Raw genomic sequence first — 19480 nt, forward strand, 5'->3', positions numbered from 1 at the left:
CAACAAAGCTAGGGCAGAGACTAGCCTAGACTCTGAGACATTCATGTTTAGTCGTCTTGTCTGTAGTCTCTTAATGCTGTCTCTCCTAAGTTTGATGTAACTCTGCCATGAAAAGTTCCCATCTAAAAATAACTATAAATGCATCAAACATATGGACAATTATTTTTATTAAACCTTTAAAAAGTTATGCTTTTACAGTGAGCAAATTCTTCCCTGAGTCTCCTGATTTAAAATTCTCTAAAACGATTCTAAATTTTCATTTACTCTGTGCTTGTGTGTGGTACATTATTGTGATGTATAGGTGCATATGCTCAGGCAAATACATGCAGAGGCCAGAAGAATATGGTAAGTGCCTTTCCCTACAGTATGAGACAGGACCTGTGACTGATCAGTATTGTGCTTATTTTTTGTTTTATTTCGTGTTTGCTTTTACCTCTTTTCTCATATATTATACCCAGCTGCAGTTTTTCCTTCCTTCCCTCCCCAGTCTTCCTCCCCTACCTCCTTTTAACGCAGATGCCCACCTCCCACTCCCACCTCCCTGCAGAGAAGAGCAGTCTTTCCAGGAACATCAATCAAACAGGACATAACAAGCTACAGTAAGACCAAGCACATACCGTCATATCAAGGCTGAACGAGGCAACCCAGGAGGAGGAAAAGGGTCCCACAAGTAGGCAAAAGAGTCAGAGACAACCCCTGCTCCCTCCATTAGGATTTCCTTGACCTCTGTGAGCCTGTATGAGTCCTGGTCAGTTGATTCTGTAGGCTGTAGTCTCATGGTATTCCTGCCCCTCTGGTTCCTCAGATCCTTTCTCTCCCTCTTCTGCAAATCTTCATCTAATGTTCAGTTGTGGGACCCTGCTCCCATCCATTGCTAGATGAAGTCTCTCTGGTCTCTTTAATAATTCTGCTACTTTCCCCCATCCCAGAACACTCTGCAGGCTGGTTGAAGGTTTGGTGGCTGGATTGAATTCCCAATCCCTCCACTTGAAGTCTTGCATGGTTACAGAAGATAGCCAGTTGAGGCTCTGGGTCGATCATAACTAGGAGTATTTGCTAATGTTACTCTAGTAGATTCCATGGAGTTTCCATTGTAACCTTATCCCCCAAATGTCCCCTAGTGCCAGTAACTTATGCCAGTATTTTCTCCCTACATACTCTCATCTGATCCCACCTGTTCTCAACTCCACCAGCACCAGTCCACCTTAGAAATCTATTCTGTTTCCCTTTCCCAGGGAGACCATTGTATATCCCCCCCAAACCTCCATGGGTCTGTGTCCTGTAGCATGATTGTCCTTTACATTATAACTAATATTAACTTATGACACATAACATGTTTGTCTTTCTGAGTCTGAGTTACCTCACTCAGGATATTTTCTAATTCTATCCATTTTCCTACACATTACATGATGTCATTCTTTTTAACAGCTGGGTAATACTCCATTGTATAAATGAACCACATTTTCTTTATGTTCTTCAGTTGAGGGGCATCTCAGTCATTTGTAGTTTCTGACTATTATGAATAAAGATGCTATGAACATAGTCAAACAAGTGTCCTTGTGGTAGGAGGGGCATCCTTTGGGTATATGCCCAGGAGTTGTATAGCCAGGTATTTAGGTAGATCGATTCCCAATTTTCAGAGAATCCACCATATTGACTTCCGACGTGACTAAACATATTTGCATTTCCAAGTGGACTGTTCCTCTTGCTCCACCTTCCTCGATAGCATAAGCTGTCACTTGTGGTTTGGATCCTAGCCATTCTGACAGTTATGTGATGGAATCTAGGGCAGCATCTAGTTTTAAAATCTTAACTTACAACTCTGCAATAGTTTAAACTATAATATTAAAGAAGTTTATATAGTTGTGATGGTTTGCATATAGTTGGCCCAGGGAGTGGCACTATTCAAAGGAGTAGCCCTGTTGGAGTAAGTGTGGCCATGTAGGAGTAGGTGTGTCACTGTGGATATGTGCTTTAAGACCCTCATCCCAGATACCTGGAAACTGGTATTCGGATAGCAAGCCAGTAAATAACAACCCTTTGTGGCCTCTGCACCAGCTCCTGCTTCCTGGCCTGTTTGAGTTCCAGTCTTGACTTCCTTTGGTGATGAACAGCCATGTGGATGTGTAAACTGAATAAACCCTTTCCTCCCCAATTTGCTTCTTGGCAAGATGCTTTGTGCAGGACTACAAACACTAGTCATAGAAACAATAGAGAACTAACCTCTAGCTGTGTGATCAGCCCAGTGAAAAGCTGTACAGAACATCTTTGGACCCAGCACTCACTGTTCCAGACCTTTCTCAATGGGATCAATCATATAGACATGCTTTCAGGAGCTCTGTGGATTCTGAAAGACTACAGTTTCTGAAATGCTTAAGTTAAACAGGAATATATATTATTTTAAAACCAAGGTTGGTTTTTAATATGTGGAAAGACTGAAACTTGGCAAATGAACTCTGAGTATTTATAAGATTAAAATACTTTCTAAAAGTGTGCTGGGTTTTAGAAAGGATCGCTGTTAGAGACCTGTTGTCTTCTCTTTCATCCTCAAGAAGCAGTTCTAGAGCAAGGGCAACATTCACTTCAGAATTTGGGACACCGTAAACTGAGTCTCTGTATTCCCACAGTGGAAGAACAACCGTTGTAGGAATCAATGCTCTTTTATTTACTCATCTGCATTACAGTCTAATGATAACAAAAGCCAGGCAGCAGTTAATCCATTTCGTACATCACAGAACATTTTCCACGCATCGAACACAAGTTTTGTCTCAACTGCTATAAGTCAAATTGATTCAATTTAATTAAGAAGCATTTATGCAGTGCCCAACTGTGCCTAGCACTGTATGAGACATATAAAAGAATGAGAAGATACAATCTATCTTCATACAGAGCTACAGTCTAGATAGGAAAGATTATCCATGCATGTAAGAATCAATTACAACCATGAAATTTTACAGAAAATATACAGATGCTACCCTGAAGATACAGATACAAGATTCTCAGGAATCCTGTTAGGAGAGTGATTGGAACTAGGTGCCAATCTGTACAAAGTAATTGGAGGAACGGAGTAAGGAATTGACAAGACAACAGTGGGATCATTCCATGGTCCAGAGAAGATTAAAGAGGAAGGGGTCAGTTAAAAAGCAACAAAACTCAGGACATTAACTTCAGGGAATTGAGTTTGGCTCAGCTCCAGAAGGAGATGCTGTGAGTTATAAGATACTACTGAGGTCACAGCACAAGACAGGGAGGGTGCTGTGTGCTACCATTCAGTGAACTTACACTTTAGATAAACATGATTAAACACTGCTATAATCTAAAGCTTCAATTAAAGGCCTAATCTCAACAAAAAAAAGCAAAAACAAATGTAGACAACAACAATGTTGTTCAGGAAAAATTATCATTGAGGGTTCGATGAGGAGACACTGACCGGCCATCAGTTGTTTATGAGTCCTTCTTTCCTTACAGTCATCATGATCCAGTTAGTCCAAGAACTGCATGTGTCCTCACTGTGATAAACTGATTGTTAAGTGGGCACTGCAGAGACTCTCAAATCATATGTGGGATTTCTCCTGAAAAGCCTCCTTCTTTTCATACTGAATCCAGGTGCAAATATATGAGTTGGGCTCACTGGGCTCATTGGGTAGGAAGACAGAAGAAAAAAAAAGATGTGAGTGAGAATATTGTATTTTAAAAGTGAGGCAATTCTCTTAAAATTCATATTTTGTGAATGTGACTTTTATGTAGGTGAGAACAAAGTCAACTCTACCATCCTGATGAATTAAGAAGAAAGACAGTGCACATGAAACAGTAGTGAACGACCACAACAAATGCTGCACACAGATAGTTCCAAATTCAGAGGGGAGAAGATGTCCTAATAGCCCTCCTCCCAATTTAAGAAATTAAACCAGTGTGTAAGAAAAAGTCTATATAAGGAAATGTTGACTTTTTAAAAATATCCTGTCAATTAGACCCAGTAATTCGTATCACTATGTCTCACCCACATTTAAACTCCATTTGTTTGAGAATGTGTCAGGGAAGTGAGAAAGTGTCAGAATCTGGAGAAATACATAACATGGTGAGACTCTTCTCACTCAAAAAGGGCTGATGATTCCTTGATAGATGGTCATGGCCTTGCTGACGCATGGTAGAACATGGAGCAACGGTTCCCTGGCACTCGTCCATTGACCCTAGCTCAGCACACAAAAAGATGGACATGAAGAGTACTTCTGGGCACTCCAGGACATTTGATAAAGTTACTGGCCACCAGCAGCTGCAGCTGTTTAAAACAAGAGAAAGAGAAAGGAAGATGAAAAAGGGCAAATGAAAATTTAGCTTTCGTGTCATATAATGGTTCTAAATCATGTGCTTCAACATCTGTTATCTTCCCAATTTGTTCCACATTACGACAATATTTGAAATTTTGTAGTTAAACTATTATCTATGCCATTTTACAAAGTTCTCGAAAACTCTAGACAATGCTTATTTGGTAATTCTGCTTATGCAATTAATATAGAAAACCATCATTTTCAGATACGTGTTCCCTTTTGCCATTAGGAACTCAAGCATTTTCTGAGTAAGTGTAAACATTATGGGAACTGGATAATTATCATATTATACATTATACCATTATTTTAATCAATGCAGATAATAATAAATCGTAACAAGAATTCATATCATAGAAATCAATACTTTCCACTCACAATTTAAAACACTAGCTGGTAATATTAAGTTCTGTAGAAGCTATCAGGATGCTTCTAACCCCTCATGTCTTGTAAAAACCTAAGCAATACTCATCAATCCCCTAAGACACACTGCACCCCAATAGGTAAACACTCTCCAAGGAATTGTGTGGGTTAAGCAGAATCATTATGAAGAAAAATAAACTCACTGCTCTCTTGACATAGAAGACAATATTTGCCTAGACTATGAAGGTAAGTGCACTGGATTGAACAAACAGAACCTTTGGGAGGGAGTAGGAATGCCTGCTGTGACGGAGAGATCCGAAGCATCAGTGATTTTGGAAACAGGAAGGCCAACAGGTAAATAAGAAACTGACCAACAGAAATCCTAACGGAGGAAAAAATGTGAGAAGCAACAGAATTTACACAGGAAAATCTCCAAAGATACAAGAATTGGCGGAAAAGATTCTTCTAGAAATGAAGAGCCAAGGGATAGGGGTTTAGCTATCTAAGGCAGTTAGAAGGTTCAGCAGGAAAACATGGTACATGGCAGTAAGCCAAGGACTTTAGAGGATGAAGCCAGAGGATCATGAGTTCAAGACTCAAGATCTTAAGATACATGGGAAGTCTGAGCCACATAATGAGACTTTATCTCAGAAAACAAACAAAACAAAACAAAACAAAACAAAACAAAACAAAAAGGCCATCAGAGCCTCAGATCAATTCCCTCCTTGGCACCAGTGGGTAACTAACTTTCTGTACTGACAGAAGATTGATGGGCTTTTTTTTCTGGTAAAAGGTTAAAAAATAAATAAATAAAAAGATGTTCAATATCTAGAAAATTACAGAGAACACCAGAGTAAAGGCATGAAGCTTATATGAATGATTTATAAGTGAAAGTTGAGACCCATGTTCTTGTCCCCACCAATTTGTTAGGCAAACATGTTCTGAAGGCTGAGATTGACCCTGACTTTTCTAGGACATCTAATGTGCCTGGGAAGAAAACCTTAAACATACTGACATGGGGTTCCTGAAGGTCTGTCCCCACATCCCTCTCATATACTCAGACTTAAACTTGCTTTGTATCTAGAATGCCCAGAGCCACAGATAAGCTGAGGACAGGTTGTGATCCTAACAAATGTAGGAGGAAGACAAAGCAGCTTCAAGAAAAGAGACTATGGAAATAATGAAACTTCAAAAAGAGAAATTAACATTTTCACAAAGAAAAGACAAGACACCGTTGCCTTCGAGAAGAGCAGGATGCCATTTAAATACCAAGATGGTTTGGCAAAAGTCAAATTATAATAGCTGAAATGAAAATACCAAAAGAAAATTTGAAAATTAAATCTAAGGAAACAGTAATTGTTAAAGCAAAACAAACCAAAAACAAAAGCAAACAAGAAAATGCACAAAAAAAATAATAAAATAAGAATTCAAAAAGCTGGTCCAAGATGTCAAATATTAGGAATCCCACAAGTAGAAAAATGGATGGAAAGAAGTCACTAAGAAGTAATTCCAGAATTGAACAAGTAATTCCAAGTACTTAAAGAACCTGAGTTTGCATAGTGACATGGCCCACTGATAAGACTACAAACAACAGAGATGGAATATGCAAGCACGTGATTGGAAGAGTGGCAGAAATTTAGATATTAGGTTGGTGAAAGATAGAAAAAAAATCTCAAAAAAATTAGTATGTAAAAAAAAAAATCACATCTCAACCCAAATAAATCCATCCAGGCAGAGTGCTTAGAGAGTAGATAGGAAAGAGCCAAATCCTTCTTTCCACTGTAATCACTGATTAATTGATGATAAAAGGAAGCAGTCAAGAAACAACAAAAAGAAATGTAATTTGGAGATGACTACATCAAGAACCAAGTAAGAGAGCTAAGAACTGCGTCTTGCTCACTTGGTTTGGGAGGCTGAGAATGGGGAGCGACCATCTAGAACAGGGATGAGGGGCTGCTGTTGTAAAGGAGTTCACAACAACGAGCATTTCTACCGCAGTGCTCCTGAGTAGCTTTCGTTAGGAAGACGAGTGCATGAAACATACATCATTGTCATCTCTGTCAGCGCCTCGTGAGTGATGCTACATTTCTGCGTGGTTGGAGAAAAGAATTATTTTTTTTTTTACATTTCTTTTTTTTTTTATTAACTTGAGTATTTCTTATATACATTTCGAGTGTTATTCCCTTTCCCGGTTTCCGGGCAAACATCCCCCTCCCCCCTCCCCTTCCTTATGGGTGTTCCCCTCCCAACCCTCCCCCCATTACCGCCCTCCCCCCATAGACTAGTTCACTGGGGGTTCAGTCTTAGCAGGACCCAGGGCTTCCCCTTCCACTGGTGCTCTTACTAGGATATTCATTGCTACCTATGGGGTCAGAGTCCAGAGTCAGTCCATGTATAGTCTTTAGGTAGTGGCTTAGTCTCTGGAAGCTCTGGTTGCTTGGCATTGTTGTACTTTTGGGGTCTCGAGCCCCTTCAAGTTCTTCCAGTTCTTTCTCTGATTCCTTCAATAGGGGACCTATTCTCAGTTCAGTGGTTTGCTGCTGGCATTCGCCTCTGTATTTGCTGTATTTTGGCTGTGTCTCTCAGGAGCGATCTACATCCGGCTCCTGTCGGTCTGCACTTCTTTGCTTCATCCATCTTGTCTAATTGGGTGGCTGTATATGTATGGGCCACATGTGGGGCAGGCTCTGAATGGGTGTTCCTTAAGTCTCTGTTTTAATCTTTGCCTCTCCCTTCCCTGCCAAGGGTATTCTTTTTCCTCATTTAAAGAAGGAGTGAAGCATTCACATTTTGATCATCCGTCTTGAGTTTCCTTTGTTCTAGGGATCTAGGGTAATTCAAGCATTTGGGCTAATAGCCACTTATCAATGAGTGCATACCATGTATGTCTTTCTGTGATTGGGTTAGCTCACTCAGGATGATATTTTCCAGTTCCAACCATTTGCCTACGAATTTCATAAACTCGTTGTTTTTGATAGCTGAGTAATATTCCATTGTGTAGATGTACCACATTTTCTGTATCCATTCCTCTGTTGAAGGGCATCTGGGTTCTTTCCATTTTCTGGCTATTATAAATAAGGCTGCGATGAACATAGTGGAGCACGTGTCTCTTTTATATGTTGAGGCATCTTTTGGGTATATGCCCAAGAAAGGTATAGCTGGATCCTCAGGCAGTTCAATGTCCAATTTTCTGAGGAACCTCCAGACTGATTTCCAGAATGGTTTTACCAGTCTGCAATCCCACCAACAATGGAGGAGTGTTCCTCTTTCTCCACATCCTCGCCAGCATCTGCTGTCACCTGAGTTTTTGATCTTAGCCAATCACACTGGTGTGAGGTGAAATCTCAGGGTTGTTTTGATTTGCATTTCCCTTATGACTAAAGATGTTGAACATTTCTTTAGGTGTTTCTCAGCCATTCGGCATTCCTCAGCTGTGAATTCTTTGTTTAGCTCTGAACCCCATTTTTTAATAGGGTTATTTGTTTCCCTGCGGTCTAACTTCTTGAGTTCTTTGTATATTTTGGATATAAGGCCTCTATCTGTTGTAGGATTGGTAAAGATCTTTTCCTAATCTGTTGGTTGCCGTTTTGTCCTAACCACAGTGTCCTTTGCCTTACAGAAGCTTTGCAGTTTTATGAGATCCCATTTGTCGATTCTTGATCTTAGAGCATAAGCCATTGGTGTTTTGTTCAGGAAATTGTTTCCAGTGCCCATGTGTTCCAGATGCTTCCCTAGTTTTTCTTCTATTAGTTTGAGTGTGTCTGGTTTGATGTGGAGGTCCTTGATCCACTTGGACTTAAGCTTTGTACAGGGTGATAAGCATGGATCGATCTGCATTCTTCTACATGTTGCCCTCCAGTTGAACCAGCACCATTTGCTGAAAATGCTATCTTTTTTCCATTGGATGTTTTTGGTTCCTTTGTCAAAAATCAAGTGACCATAGGTGTGTGGGTTCATTTCTGGGTCTTCAATTCTATTCCATTGGTCTATCTGTCTGTCTCTGTACCAATACCATGCAGTTTTTATCACTATTGCTCTGTAATACTGCTTGAGTTCAGGGATAGTGATTCCCCCTGAAGTCCTTTTATTGTTGAGGATAGCTTTAGCTATCCTGGGTTTTTTGTTATTCCAGATGAATTTGCAAATTGTTCTGTCTAACTCTTTGAAGAATTGGATTGGTATTTTGATGGGGATTGCATTGAATCTGTAGATTGCTTTTGGTAAAATGGCCATTTTTACTATATTAATCCTGCCAATCCATGAGCATGGGAGATCTTTCCATCTTCTGAGGTCTTCTTCAATTTCTTTCCTCAGTGTCTTGAAGTTCTTATTGTACAGATCTTTTACTTGCTTGGTTAAAGTCACACCGAGGTACTTTATATTATTTGGGTCTATTATGAAGGGTGTCGTTTCCCTAATTTCTTTCTCGGCTTCTTTCTCTTTTGTATAGAGGAAGGCAACTGATTTATTTGAGTTAATTTTATACCCAGCCACTTTGCTGAAGTTGTTTATCAGCTTTAGTAGTTCTCTGGTGGAACTTTTGGGATCACTTAAATATACTATCATGTCATCTGCAAATAGTGATATTTTGACCTCTTCTTTTCCGATCTGTATCCCCTTGATCTCCTTTTGTTGTCTGATTGCTCTGGCTAGAACTTCAAGAACTATATTGAATAAGTAGGGAGAGAGTGGGCAGCCTTGTCTAGTCCCTGATTTTAGTGGGATTGCTTCAAGTTTCTCTCCATTTAGTTTAATGTTAGCAACTGGTTTGCTGTATATGGCTTTTACTATGTTTAGGTATGGGCCTTGAATTCCTATTCTTTCCAGGACTTTTATCATGAAGGGGTGTTGAATTTTGTCAAATGCTTTCTCAGCATCTAATGAAATGATCATGTGGTTCTGTTCTTTCAGTTTGTTTATATAATGGATCACGTTGATGGTTTTCCGTATATTAAACCATCCCTGCATGCCTGGGATGAAGCCTACTTGATCATGGTGGATGATTGTTTTGATGTGCTCTTGAATTCGGTTTGCCAGAATTTTATTGAGTATTTTTGCGTCGACATTCATAAGGGAAATTGGTCTGAAGTTCTCTTTCTTTGTTGTGTCTTTGTGTGGTTTAGGTATAAGAGTAATTGTGGCTTCGTAGAAGGAATTCGGTAGGGCTCCATCTGTTTCAATTTTGTGGAATAGTTTGGATAATATTGGTATGAGGTCTTCTATGAAGGTTTGATAGAATTCTGCACTAAACCCGTCTGGACCTCGGCTCTTTTTGGTTGGGAGACCTTTAATGACTGCTTCTATTTCCTTAGGAGTTATGGGGTTGTTTAACTGGTTTATCTGTTCCTGATTTAACTTCGATACCTGGTATCTGTCTAGGAAATTGTCCATTTCCTGAAGATTTTCAAATTTTGTTGAATATAGGTTTTTATAGTAAGATCTGATGATTTTTTGAATTTCCTCCGAATCTGTAGTTATGTCTCCCTTTTCATTTCTGATTTTATTAATTTGGACGCACTCTCTGTGTCCTCTCATTAGTCTGGCTAAGGGTTTATCTATCTTGTTGATTTTCTCAAAGAACCAACTTTTGGTTCTGTTGATTCTTTCTATGGTCCTTTTTGTTTCTACTTGGTTGATTTCAGCTCTGAGTTTGATTATTTCCTGCCTTCTACTCCTCCTGGGTGTATTTCCTTCTTTTTGTTCTAGAGCTTTTAGGTGTGCTGTCAAGCTGCTGACATATGCTCTTTCCTGTTTCTTTCTGCAGGCACTCAGCGCTATGAGTTTTCCTCTTAGCACAGCTTTCATTGTGTCCCATAAGTTTGAGTATGTTGTATCTTCATTTTCATTAAATTCTAAAAAGTTTTTAATTTCGTTCTTTATTTCTTCCTTGACCAGGTTATCATTGAGTAGAGCATTGTTCAATTTCCATGTATATGTGAGCATTCTTCCCTTATTGTTATTGAAGACCAGTTTTAGGCCGTGGTGGTCCGATAGCACGCATGGGATTATTTCTATCTTTCTGTACCTGTTGAGGCCCGTTTTTTGACCAATTATATGGTCAATTTTGGAGAAAGTACCATGAGGAGCTGAGAAGAAGGTATATCCTTTTGCTTTAGGATAGAATGTTCTATAAATATCCGTTAAGTCCATTTGGCTCATGACTTCTCTTAGTCTGTCGACATCACTGTTTAATTTCTGTTTCCATGATCTGTCCATTGATGAGAGTGGGGTGTTGAAATCTCCCACTATTATTGTGTGAGGTGCAATGTGTGTTTTGAGCTTTAGTAAGGTTTCTTTTACGTATGTAGGTGCCCTTGTATTTGGGGCATAGATATTTAGGATTGAGAGTTCATCTTGGTTGATTTTTCCTTTGATGAATATGAAGTGTCCTTCCTTATCTTTTTTGATGACTTTTAATTGAAAATTGATTTTATTTGATATTAGAATGGCTACTCCAGCTTGCTTCTTCTGACCATTTGCTTGGAAAGTTGTTTTCCAGCCTTTCACTCTGAGGTAGTGTCTGTCTTTGTCTCTGAGGTGTGTTTCCTGTAGGCAGCAGAATGCAGGGTCCTCGTTGCGTATCCAGTTTGTTAATCTATGTCTTTTTATTGGGGAGTTGAGGCCATTGATATTGAGAGATATTAAGGAATAGTGATTATTGCTTCCTGTTATATTCATATTTGGATGTGAGGTTATGTTTGTGTGCTTTCATTCTCTTTGTTTTGTTGCCAAGACGATTAGTTTCTTGCTTCTTCTAGGGTATAGCTTGCCTCCTTATGTTGGGCTTTACCATTTATTATCCTTTGTAGTGCTGGATTTGTAGAAAGATATTGTGTAAATTTGGTTTTGTCATGGAATATCTTGGTCTCTCCATCAATGTTAATTGAGAGTTTTGCAGGATACAGTAACCTGGGCTGGCATTTGTGTTCTCTTAGGGTCTGTATGACATCAGTCCAGGATCTTCTGGCCTTCATAGTTTCTGGCGAGAAGTCTGGTGTGATTCTGATAGGTCTCCCTTTATATGTTACTTGACCTTTTTCCCTTACTGCTTTTAATATTCTTTCTTTATTTTGTGCGTTTGGTGTTTTGACAATTATGTGACGGGAGGTGTTTCTTTTCTGGTCCAATCTATTTGGAGTTCTGTAGGCTTCTTGTATGTCTATGGGTATCTCTTTTTTTAGGTTAGGGAAGTTTTCTTCTATGATTTTGTTGAAGATATTTACTGGTCCTTTGAGCTGGGAGTCTTCACTCTCTTCTATACCTATTATCCTTAGGTTTGATCTTCTCATTGAGTCCTGGATTTCCTGTATGTTTTGGACCAGTAGCTTTTTCCGCTTTACATTATCTTTGACAGTTGAGTCAATGATTTCTATGGAATCTTCTGCTCCCGAGATTCTCTCTTCCATCTCTTGTATTCTGTTGGTGAAGCTTGTATCTACAGCTCCTTGTCTCTTCTTTTGGTTTTCTATATCCAGGGTTGTTTCCATGTGTTCTTTCTTGATTGCTTCTATTTCCATTTTTAATTCCTTCAACTGTTTGATTGTGTTTTCCTGGAATTCTTTCAGGGATTTTTGCGATTCCTCTCTGTAGGCTTCTACTTGTTTATTAATGTTTTCCTGTGTTTCCCTAAGTGTGTTCATGTCTTTCTTGAAGTCCTCCAGCATCATGATCAAATATGATTTTGAAACTAGATCTTGCTTTTCTGGTGTGTTTGGATATTCCATGTTTGTTTTGGTGGGAGAATTGGGCTCCGATGATGGCATGTAGTCTTGGTTTCTGTTGCTTGGGTTCCTGCGCTTGCCTCTCGCCATCAGATTATCTCTAGTGTTACTTTGTTCTGCTATTTCTGACAGTGGCTAGACTGTCCTATAAGCCTGTGTGTCAGGAGTGCTGTAGACCTGTTTTCCTCTCTTTCAGTCAGTTCCGGGGACAGAGTGTTCTGCTTTCGGGCATGTAGTTTTTCCTCTCTACAGGTCTTCAGCTGTTCCTGTGGACCTGTGTCTTGAGTTCACCAGGCAGCTTTCTTGCAGCAGAAAATTTGGTCTTACCTGTGGTCCCGAGGCTCAGGTTCGCTCGTGGGGTGCTGCCCAGGGGCTCTCTGCAGCGGCAGCAACCAGGAAGACCTGTGCCGCCCCTTCCGGGAGCTTCAGTGCACCAGGGTTCCAGATGGTCTTTGGCTTTTTCCTCTGGCGTCCGAGATGTGTGTGCAGGGAGCAGTCTCTTCTGGTTTCCCAGGCTTGTCTGCCTCTCTGAAGGTTTAGCTCTCCCTCCCACGGGATTTGGGTGCAGAGAACTGTTTATCCGGTCTGTTTCCTTCAGGGTCCGGCGGTGTCTCTGGCAGGGGTCCTGCCGCTCAAGAATTATTTTTAAAATGTTGAGCTTAAAGGAGACGGGAAAGCAATGTCTTGAGCCGTACACTTTGGGACCATCTGGCACCTTTCCCCTTTCCTTATACTCCTGAGCTCTCTTCAGTGCATCCCGTGTACACTGGGGAAACTGAACAAGCCTACCCTTTGTGACAGATCCTCACGGGCTGCATCCACTCACTCCACTCTTGCCCAGATCCAGTGAGTGGTTTAGAGGAAAATAGCATGGCCCAAGTGGTCTCCGTCTAAAATGAGAAGATCGCGCAGAATTTCGAAGAAAGAAACCCCCTTGTTCCCATGATGTTATTCAATATCACAGCTCTGTTCTCTTGGGAGTTACAGTCTGTGGGCGCGGACTTGGTTGGAAGTGCATCAAATACTACCCTGGTACCGGTCAGCCACAGTGGAAGCAGCCCGTTCTTGATTGGTTCATATGGAACTGGGCTTCTTGTTGAGGGCATTCTGAGTGCAGGATCTAAAGTACCAGCTGGGGCTCAGGATTCAGACATGATCCTAGCTACTTAAGAGGATGAAGCAAAATAGCAATTTCAAGGCCACTTAGGCTGCATAGTGTATGACATCAGAGTTTACGAAAACATCTTGTTGGTTGGCTGCGAGCATCCGCCTCTGTATTTGCCAGACTCTGGCAGAGCCTCTCAGGAGACAGCTATATCAGACTCCTGCCAGCAAGCACTTCTTGGCATCCACAATAGTGTCTGGGTTTGGTGTCTGTATGTAGGATGGATCCCCAGGTGGGGCAGTCTCTGGAGGAATTAGAGAAAGGACTGAAGGAGCTGAAGGGAGTTGCACTCCAAAGGAAGAACAACAATATCAACCAACCAGACCCCCAAGAGCTCCTAGAGACAAAACTGCCAGCATAAGAGTACACATGGACAGACTCATGGCTCCAAACGCACATGTAGCAGAGTATGGCCTTGTCTGAGGCTCTTGGTCTTGGGAAGACTAGATGCCCCAGTGTGGGGAATGCCAAAGTGGGGAGGCAGGAGTGGGTGGGTGGGAGAGGAGACCACACTCAAAGAAGCAGGGAGACAGAGAATTAGATAGAGGGTTTCCAGAGGAGAAACCCAGAAAAGGAGAAAACATTTAAAATATAAGTAAATAAAATATGCAATGGAAAACAAAAGAAAATATACTGAGCAAGTCGAAATTTCATTAAAATTCAACATCAACAACAACACCAATAACAAATACGAAAACAAAACAAAACAAAAAACCTAGTTTTTGTTTTAAGGAAGGATATATCGAATGTCAGTTCAGGGACAGAACTTTCAGTTTAGCAAAAACAACAACAACAAAACCCAGTTCTAAAGCCATAAAGAGCCTCGTTCATGTGGTTTAATAAATGTCTCTGTTTAAAAATTAAATTGATTTAAGCTGAATATTTTCAAAATTACTTACATGCGGTTAAAGTTCTATTAAGAAATAATTTTAAGGTTCTGAATGAAGTGATAAATGAAGAACACGGGAAAGATTTTCACTGAGGTATCTTTGTGCTCTCACTGTGATGGCGGAAGTAGCAGATCCATGACTGGCATTTGCCAATATCGGTGGCCTTTACTTGCTTAATTTTTCACTCATATCTGCAGAGGATTAAGTGTAGTGCCACCCCTATTGACACACTAATCCTAGTTACAGTATTGTGGAAGAGTGCCAGTAAATAAAAATGCCTGTATGCCCAGTAGATTTGCACTGTCTTTTTCCTGACTATTTACAGCACATAGCTGGGTACATCTATAGATGCAGACGGTCAGTGGTTGGAAGGTCAACTGTATTTTAAAACTGAAGAGGTTTTAAAAGCAGTGTATTAACATACAGGGGTAATTCTTGTTTGTTTGTTTGTTTGTTTGTTTGTTTTTGGAGGTCAAGACCAGAAGATTGCAGGTTTAAGGAAAGCCCTGGTGACCGACTGCCTACAAGGCTAGCCTGGGAAACACAATGGCCAAAACAATCAAATAAAAAGAAGGCAGAGGATAAAGCTTTGTAATACAGCACTGGGTTGACCATGGTTTTTAATCCTCAGTGTTAAGAACATAATAAAAGTGAAAGATATCAGGGTAGAACAGACTTCCGACAGCAATGACAATGACGTTAGAGAGGATTACTTTGGTAGTCTCTCAATTTTCCCACATATAAAACGAGTCAAGATGAACCCTAACACACTTGCTATTTGTACACGACGAGAGGAAAGTATTCACAGTTTTCTGTCAGTTGTTAAGATCACCTTTCCTTTACCTTATTAAAATTTTCCACCCCATTTACCCACTCCCATGGAGAGTATTGATAACCCAAGTTCTCAGATAGATGCTTGGGAAGATCTGAGGCAATGGATGGTGGGAAGCATGCGGTGATCTTCTGAGGGCAATGATGCCTAGCCACCAATTCCTCATGGGGAAAGCAAGAGTATACTGTTAGGAACACAAGACAGCCAAACAAAACCATGTCTCCAACCTGCTCGAGCGGCCGCCATCTTCTTGTTTCGCATTTTGTTCTCCAAAGCTTGCTACACAATAAAAAGGAAGAGAAGAGTACTTTCAGATTTCTTCTACTGGACATTGGCAAGTATGTTACAATAATATTGAAATTAATTATACCTGTTTCATCTTCTTTTTGAGATCCAGGTTTGCTGCTTTCTGTCCCTTGGCAGTAGCATTGAGATAGTAGATGGTCAGACTAAATTTAAAAATAAAAAAGGATAAAATAAAATTTACACCATTTCTCAGTTTCCCACGATTCTCCTTAAGATTATATTCACCAATGACAGCCTGAAAATGGACATAAGGTACTTTCTACTCAAAAGGTGATATTCTGCAAGTAAGTACTAAGGTCCAGAGAAGTAAAGAGGTCTACCTAGAACCCAGATCTCAATATGCCCAGTTACTTAGGAGAGAGGCTGAAGCAAGAGGACTTCCTGTTTACTGGCTAGGCTACATTGCGAGTTCAAGGCTGGGTTGGGAAACTTAGCGAGACTTGGGAATATAGTAGCAGTTTTATAAGATAAATAAAGCCAGCAGTTCATTCCCTCAATATCATTGATATAAAGTATAGTTGAAACTATACAATGAATAAAATGAAGTCAGAAAGTCATTCCAAAGATTTTTGATCTGTCGCCTAGTATGACATCTACCATTTCATAACGGCCATCATTAGCCTCTTGGAAGTGTGTTCTCATCAATTTAAATTCTAATTACATCTTCATTCTGAACGATGGCAACAGTAACAATAAAAATGGCAAGTCTGCTGAAGTCCAGGCAATGTGTTGAATGCCTTGAACTTCCGTGTTTGGCCTTCTGCCTTTACAACTAAGGAAACAATCCTCAAGGGCATAACTTCCTTAACATGATTTTTTTTTTCTCCCATAAAACACACTGGTTGCATTTCTCTCTCTCCCTCCCTCACAAACTGTTTCACTGATGAATAATTTTGGATTTTAAATGACATTTACAGTTCTAGAAAAAGCAAATTCCAGCTCAACAATTCTGGCAAAACAAATATCCTCATCTTCTCTTAGGGCAAAATAAAGTAGCAAAGGGCACTGCCATAAAAAAGAAAGATGGCTGGGCCGGACTCCCTGCAAATAACTAGAGATTGAACACATTTTCGCTGCCCACCCACATGCCAGAGACTATCCTTTATGAGCCATCTGGTGCAAGCAGCGTAATGATTGACGCGGTTTAGTTGGGTTTATTTCTTATGTGGTTAGCTAGAGCCTGCCTGAAATTACATACATGAAAACATCTGGGGCAGCGGCTGGCATAAAATTGTGAGTGAGTGTGTGTGTGTGTGTGTGTGTGTGTGTGTGTGTGTGTGTGTGTAGACTATGAATTCTCTTGGGAAGGTTTCTGGATATAGGTGAAGATAAGTCTCTCTTTCAGAAATCATACTGAAGTTCTGTGATTGCCTGTACATCTTAAGTGAGTGTCCCTCATATATACTTCTTTAGCTCACATTGACTGACAGCACCAGAGAAAACGAACTTAAATGTTATGTGAACATTGAAAACCATCCAAGTGGATTTAATACAATCTACTGGGAAATTCAAAATGCTTGTAACATTCTCTAATTAATGGTAATAAAAATCCAGTCCAATTTTAGGGGCCTCTTAAAGGAGAACAGGATACCATGGGATTTGGAAAAAAATCAGTAGTAAACTGCAATTTGGATTTTAATTCAGCAACTTAGAGAGAAATTTGGTCCTTTCAAGGACATCTTTTTAACCCTTTCATACTGCTGCCTTTCCTCTGTATCAAGGGCAATGCAATTGTGGCTCACACATCAGATTCAGTAGCCCGTACTGCTTTAGTTCTTGAAACAAGAACACTTTTTATATGGCATGATAGTTTCTTTCATTTGGACTAGACTATTTTGCCCTGTATATTTAAAAGTATGCCCTGAGCCTGCCAGATAAGCCAATTTTTTGCCATTGGGCTATAAATGTCCCAGAGCGCTACAGATGAGGCCCAACAGCTGTATAGCCCACAGTGCTGTTTTTGTGACAACAGTTTCTTAATAGCCCTAGACTATTCCCAACAAGTGACTTTTCATCCTTCTCATAGTCCCGTTGATTCCAAACTTTGTGGGTCCAAATGAACAGAAAGAACTGAAGCCAGAGGGACAAAGGAGTCTTTGTTCCACTCATCAACCTCTTCATTTGGAAACAGAGCATCCAAGTGCTAATAACAATGTAACTAGTAGAGTGACTTCTTAAGGTTACCCTGTAAAAATTAGTCACTGCAGGACACCTGAAGCAGCAGTGTAAATTCCTGAATAGGTTGGTGCAGCTTTAGAGAGTGCAGTTCCAATAGTGTTGTTTTGTTTTAAATCAAGTCTCCCAATAAATTACAAGTAAAGTAGCAAAAGCTGACTTTTCCTTGTGTGTCTGTCTGTATGTGTGTGTCAGACAAGATTTCATCTATACTACTAAAAAGAGTTGGGAACTAAAGGCCACAGGATCCTTAGTACCATGCTCTCAGAAGCCACACACTTAAGAAATTATAGAGAAGAAATCAATTCAAGAGCCACCTGGTGATTGATGCTTCTAACATGTATAACTCAGATACAGAGTCTCAGGTTCCTAATAAGGTTCTATGGCATGCAACAGTCATCGTTGTCACCGTTTAATTAGCCCTGAGTTATTATCTTTCCTGTCTGAAAAGTGTGAGGGTATAAAGTTGTGGACACTGGATTTATTAAAATGGATGGACCTATGTCCCACTTTACTACCCTCGTATGTGTCTCACTTAAGAATGAGCATGCTGGGCCTTTAAGCCACTTTGTTAATTTATAGCAATAATGATGGGCCTCGCTCTCACCACTTTCTGTGACTATAACCATGACAGTGACCAACAGGAAGGGTCACAATAGCTGGGCTATCATCAAGCTTGTTCATTTCCATCTAGCTGGCGTTCCAGCATTGTAGACACAGACTCCTTGGAGGTGGCTTCATGCTTGCTGCCCTTTTGACCTACAATAGTGGCGATCCCAGACTTTGTCATCAAGAGAGGCTGGCAGGTAAAATGGCATGTCTGAATTGGTTCTTCCAGAGCAAGTACATTTCGTACTGCAGGGGCCCAAAGTCCAAAGCCAGTGGAAGAAAATTAGAAACAGAATTCTTCTGCTAAATTTCTTTGTTTAAATCACTCTGACTTTGCATGGGTAGACTAGAGAAACAGGGAGCTTCTCTGGTCCTTTGATGCTATCTATGAAAGCACAGTTATTGACAGTCCTCTTTAAAAAAAAAGAATGGAGTAATTTCTAATTCTCTTTAGGCCTTTAACCCTAAAATATAGCCTAGAGGGTCCCCAAAGGGAATATTAACATAGAGGATCATCATTTCTGCATTCACCACCATCTGATTTATGGACTAAGAGGTGGGGGCTGGGCTGTGAAGGGAAGCTCAACACGCTGATTAGATTTAGCATTCATGTTTCCCTTGCTTTAGCTGTTTACTGATAATTATTTTGGTTACTTGGGAACAAATCTTATAATCCTAGGGAGATGCGCATGCAGACGGCTGTGAGCTGCCTGCAGCAGGAACAGAAGACGGCTTGAGTAGTTTAGCACCCACTCCCTCATGCAGTCAGCAAGGAGTTTGGTTAGGTTTCAGCACAATACTATTGGGAGAAGAGGGGACTCAAATGGAGCCTGAGAACAAGCACATACACCATCACCAGAATGACAGCAATGACAAGGCCGGGGTTAGAAAGCTGCCTCAGGATCTTCGCCATCCAGCTTGGGAAATCGTGTTCCAGGGTCTCACCAATGACTTCAAACATTCTGTTTTTACCACTGTGGTGGTAGTCGGGGATTAAATTTAAAAACAAAGGTAAAAAACACGGTTACAGTACGATAACCCAAAATTTCTCCAACATTGCATACATAGGCTCTCTTTAAGGTTAAGAATCTGAT

The 19480-nt window shown here is 40.3% G+C and overlaps 1 protein-coding gene across 3 annotated transcripts in view; it reads right to left on the minus strand.

Annotated features, from left to right (window-relative positions):
• Window positions 1-2643: 2643 nt before the first annotated feature.
• Window positions 2644-19480, minus strand: part of Tmc1 (transmembrane channel-like 1) — a 183652-nt gene continuing 166815 nt past the window's right edge. For 2 of the 3 annotated variants that reach the window (NM_001441500.1, NM_001441501.1), the window contains 4 exon segments: window positions 2777-4279; window positions 15524-15575; window positions 15667-15745; window positions 19235-19360. In NM_001441500.1, the coding sequence (NP_001428429.1) occupies window positions 4257-4279; window positions 15524-15575; window positions 15667-15745; window positions 19235-19360 (280 nt within the window). In that variant the 3' untranslated portion in view covers window positions 2777-4256. 3 annotated transcript variants of the gene reach the window in all.

Source organism: Rattus norvegicus, chromosome 1 (assembly GCF_021556685.1).
Source record: "Rattus norvegicus strain SHRSP/BbbUtx chromosome 1, alternate assembly SHRSP_T2T, whole genome shotgun sequence".
In the NCBI taxonomy this organism is placed as follows: Eukaryota; Metazoa; Chordata; class Mammalia; order Rodentia; family Muridae; genus Rattus; species Rattus norvegicus.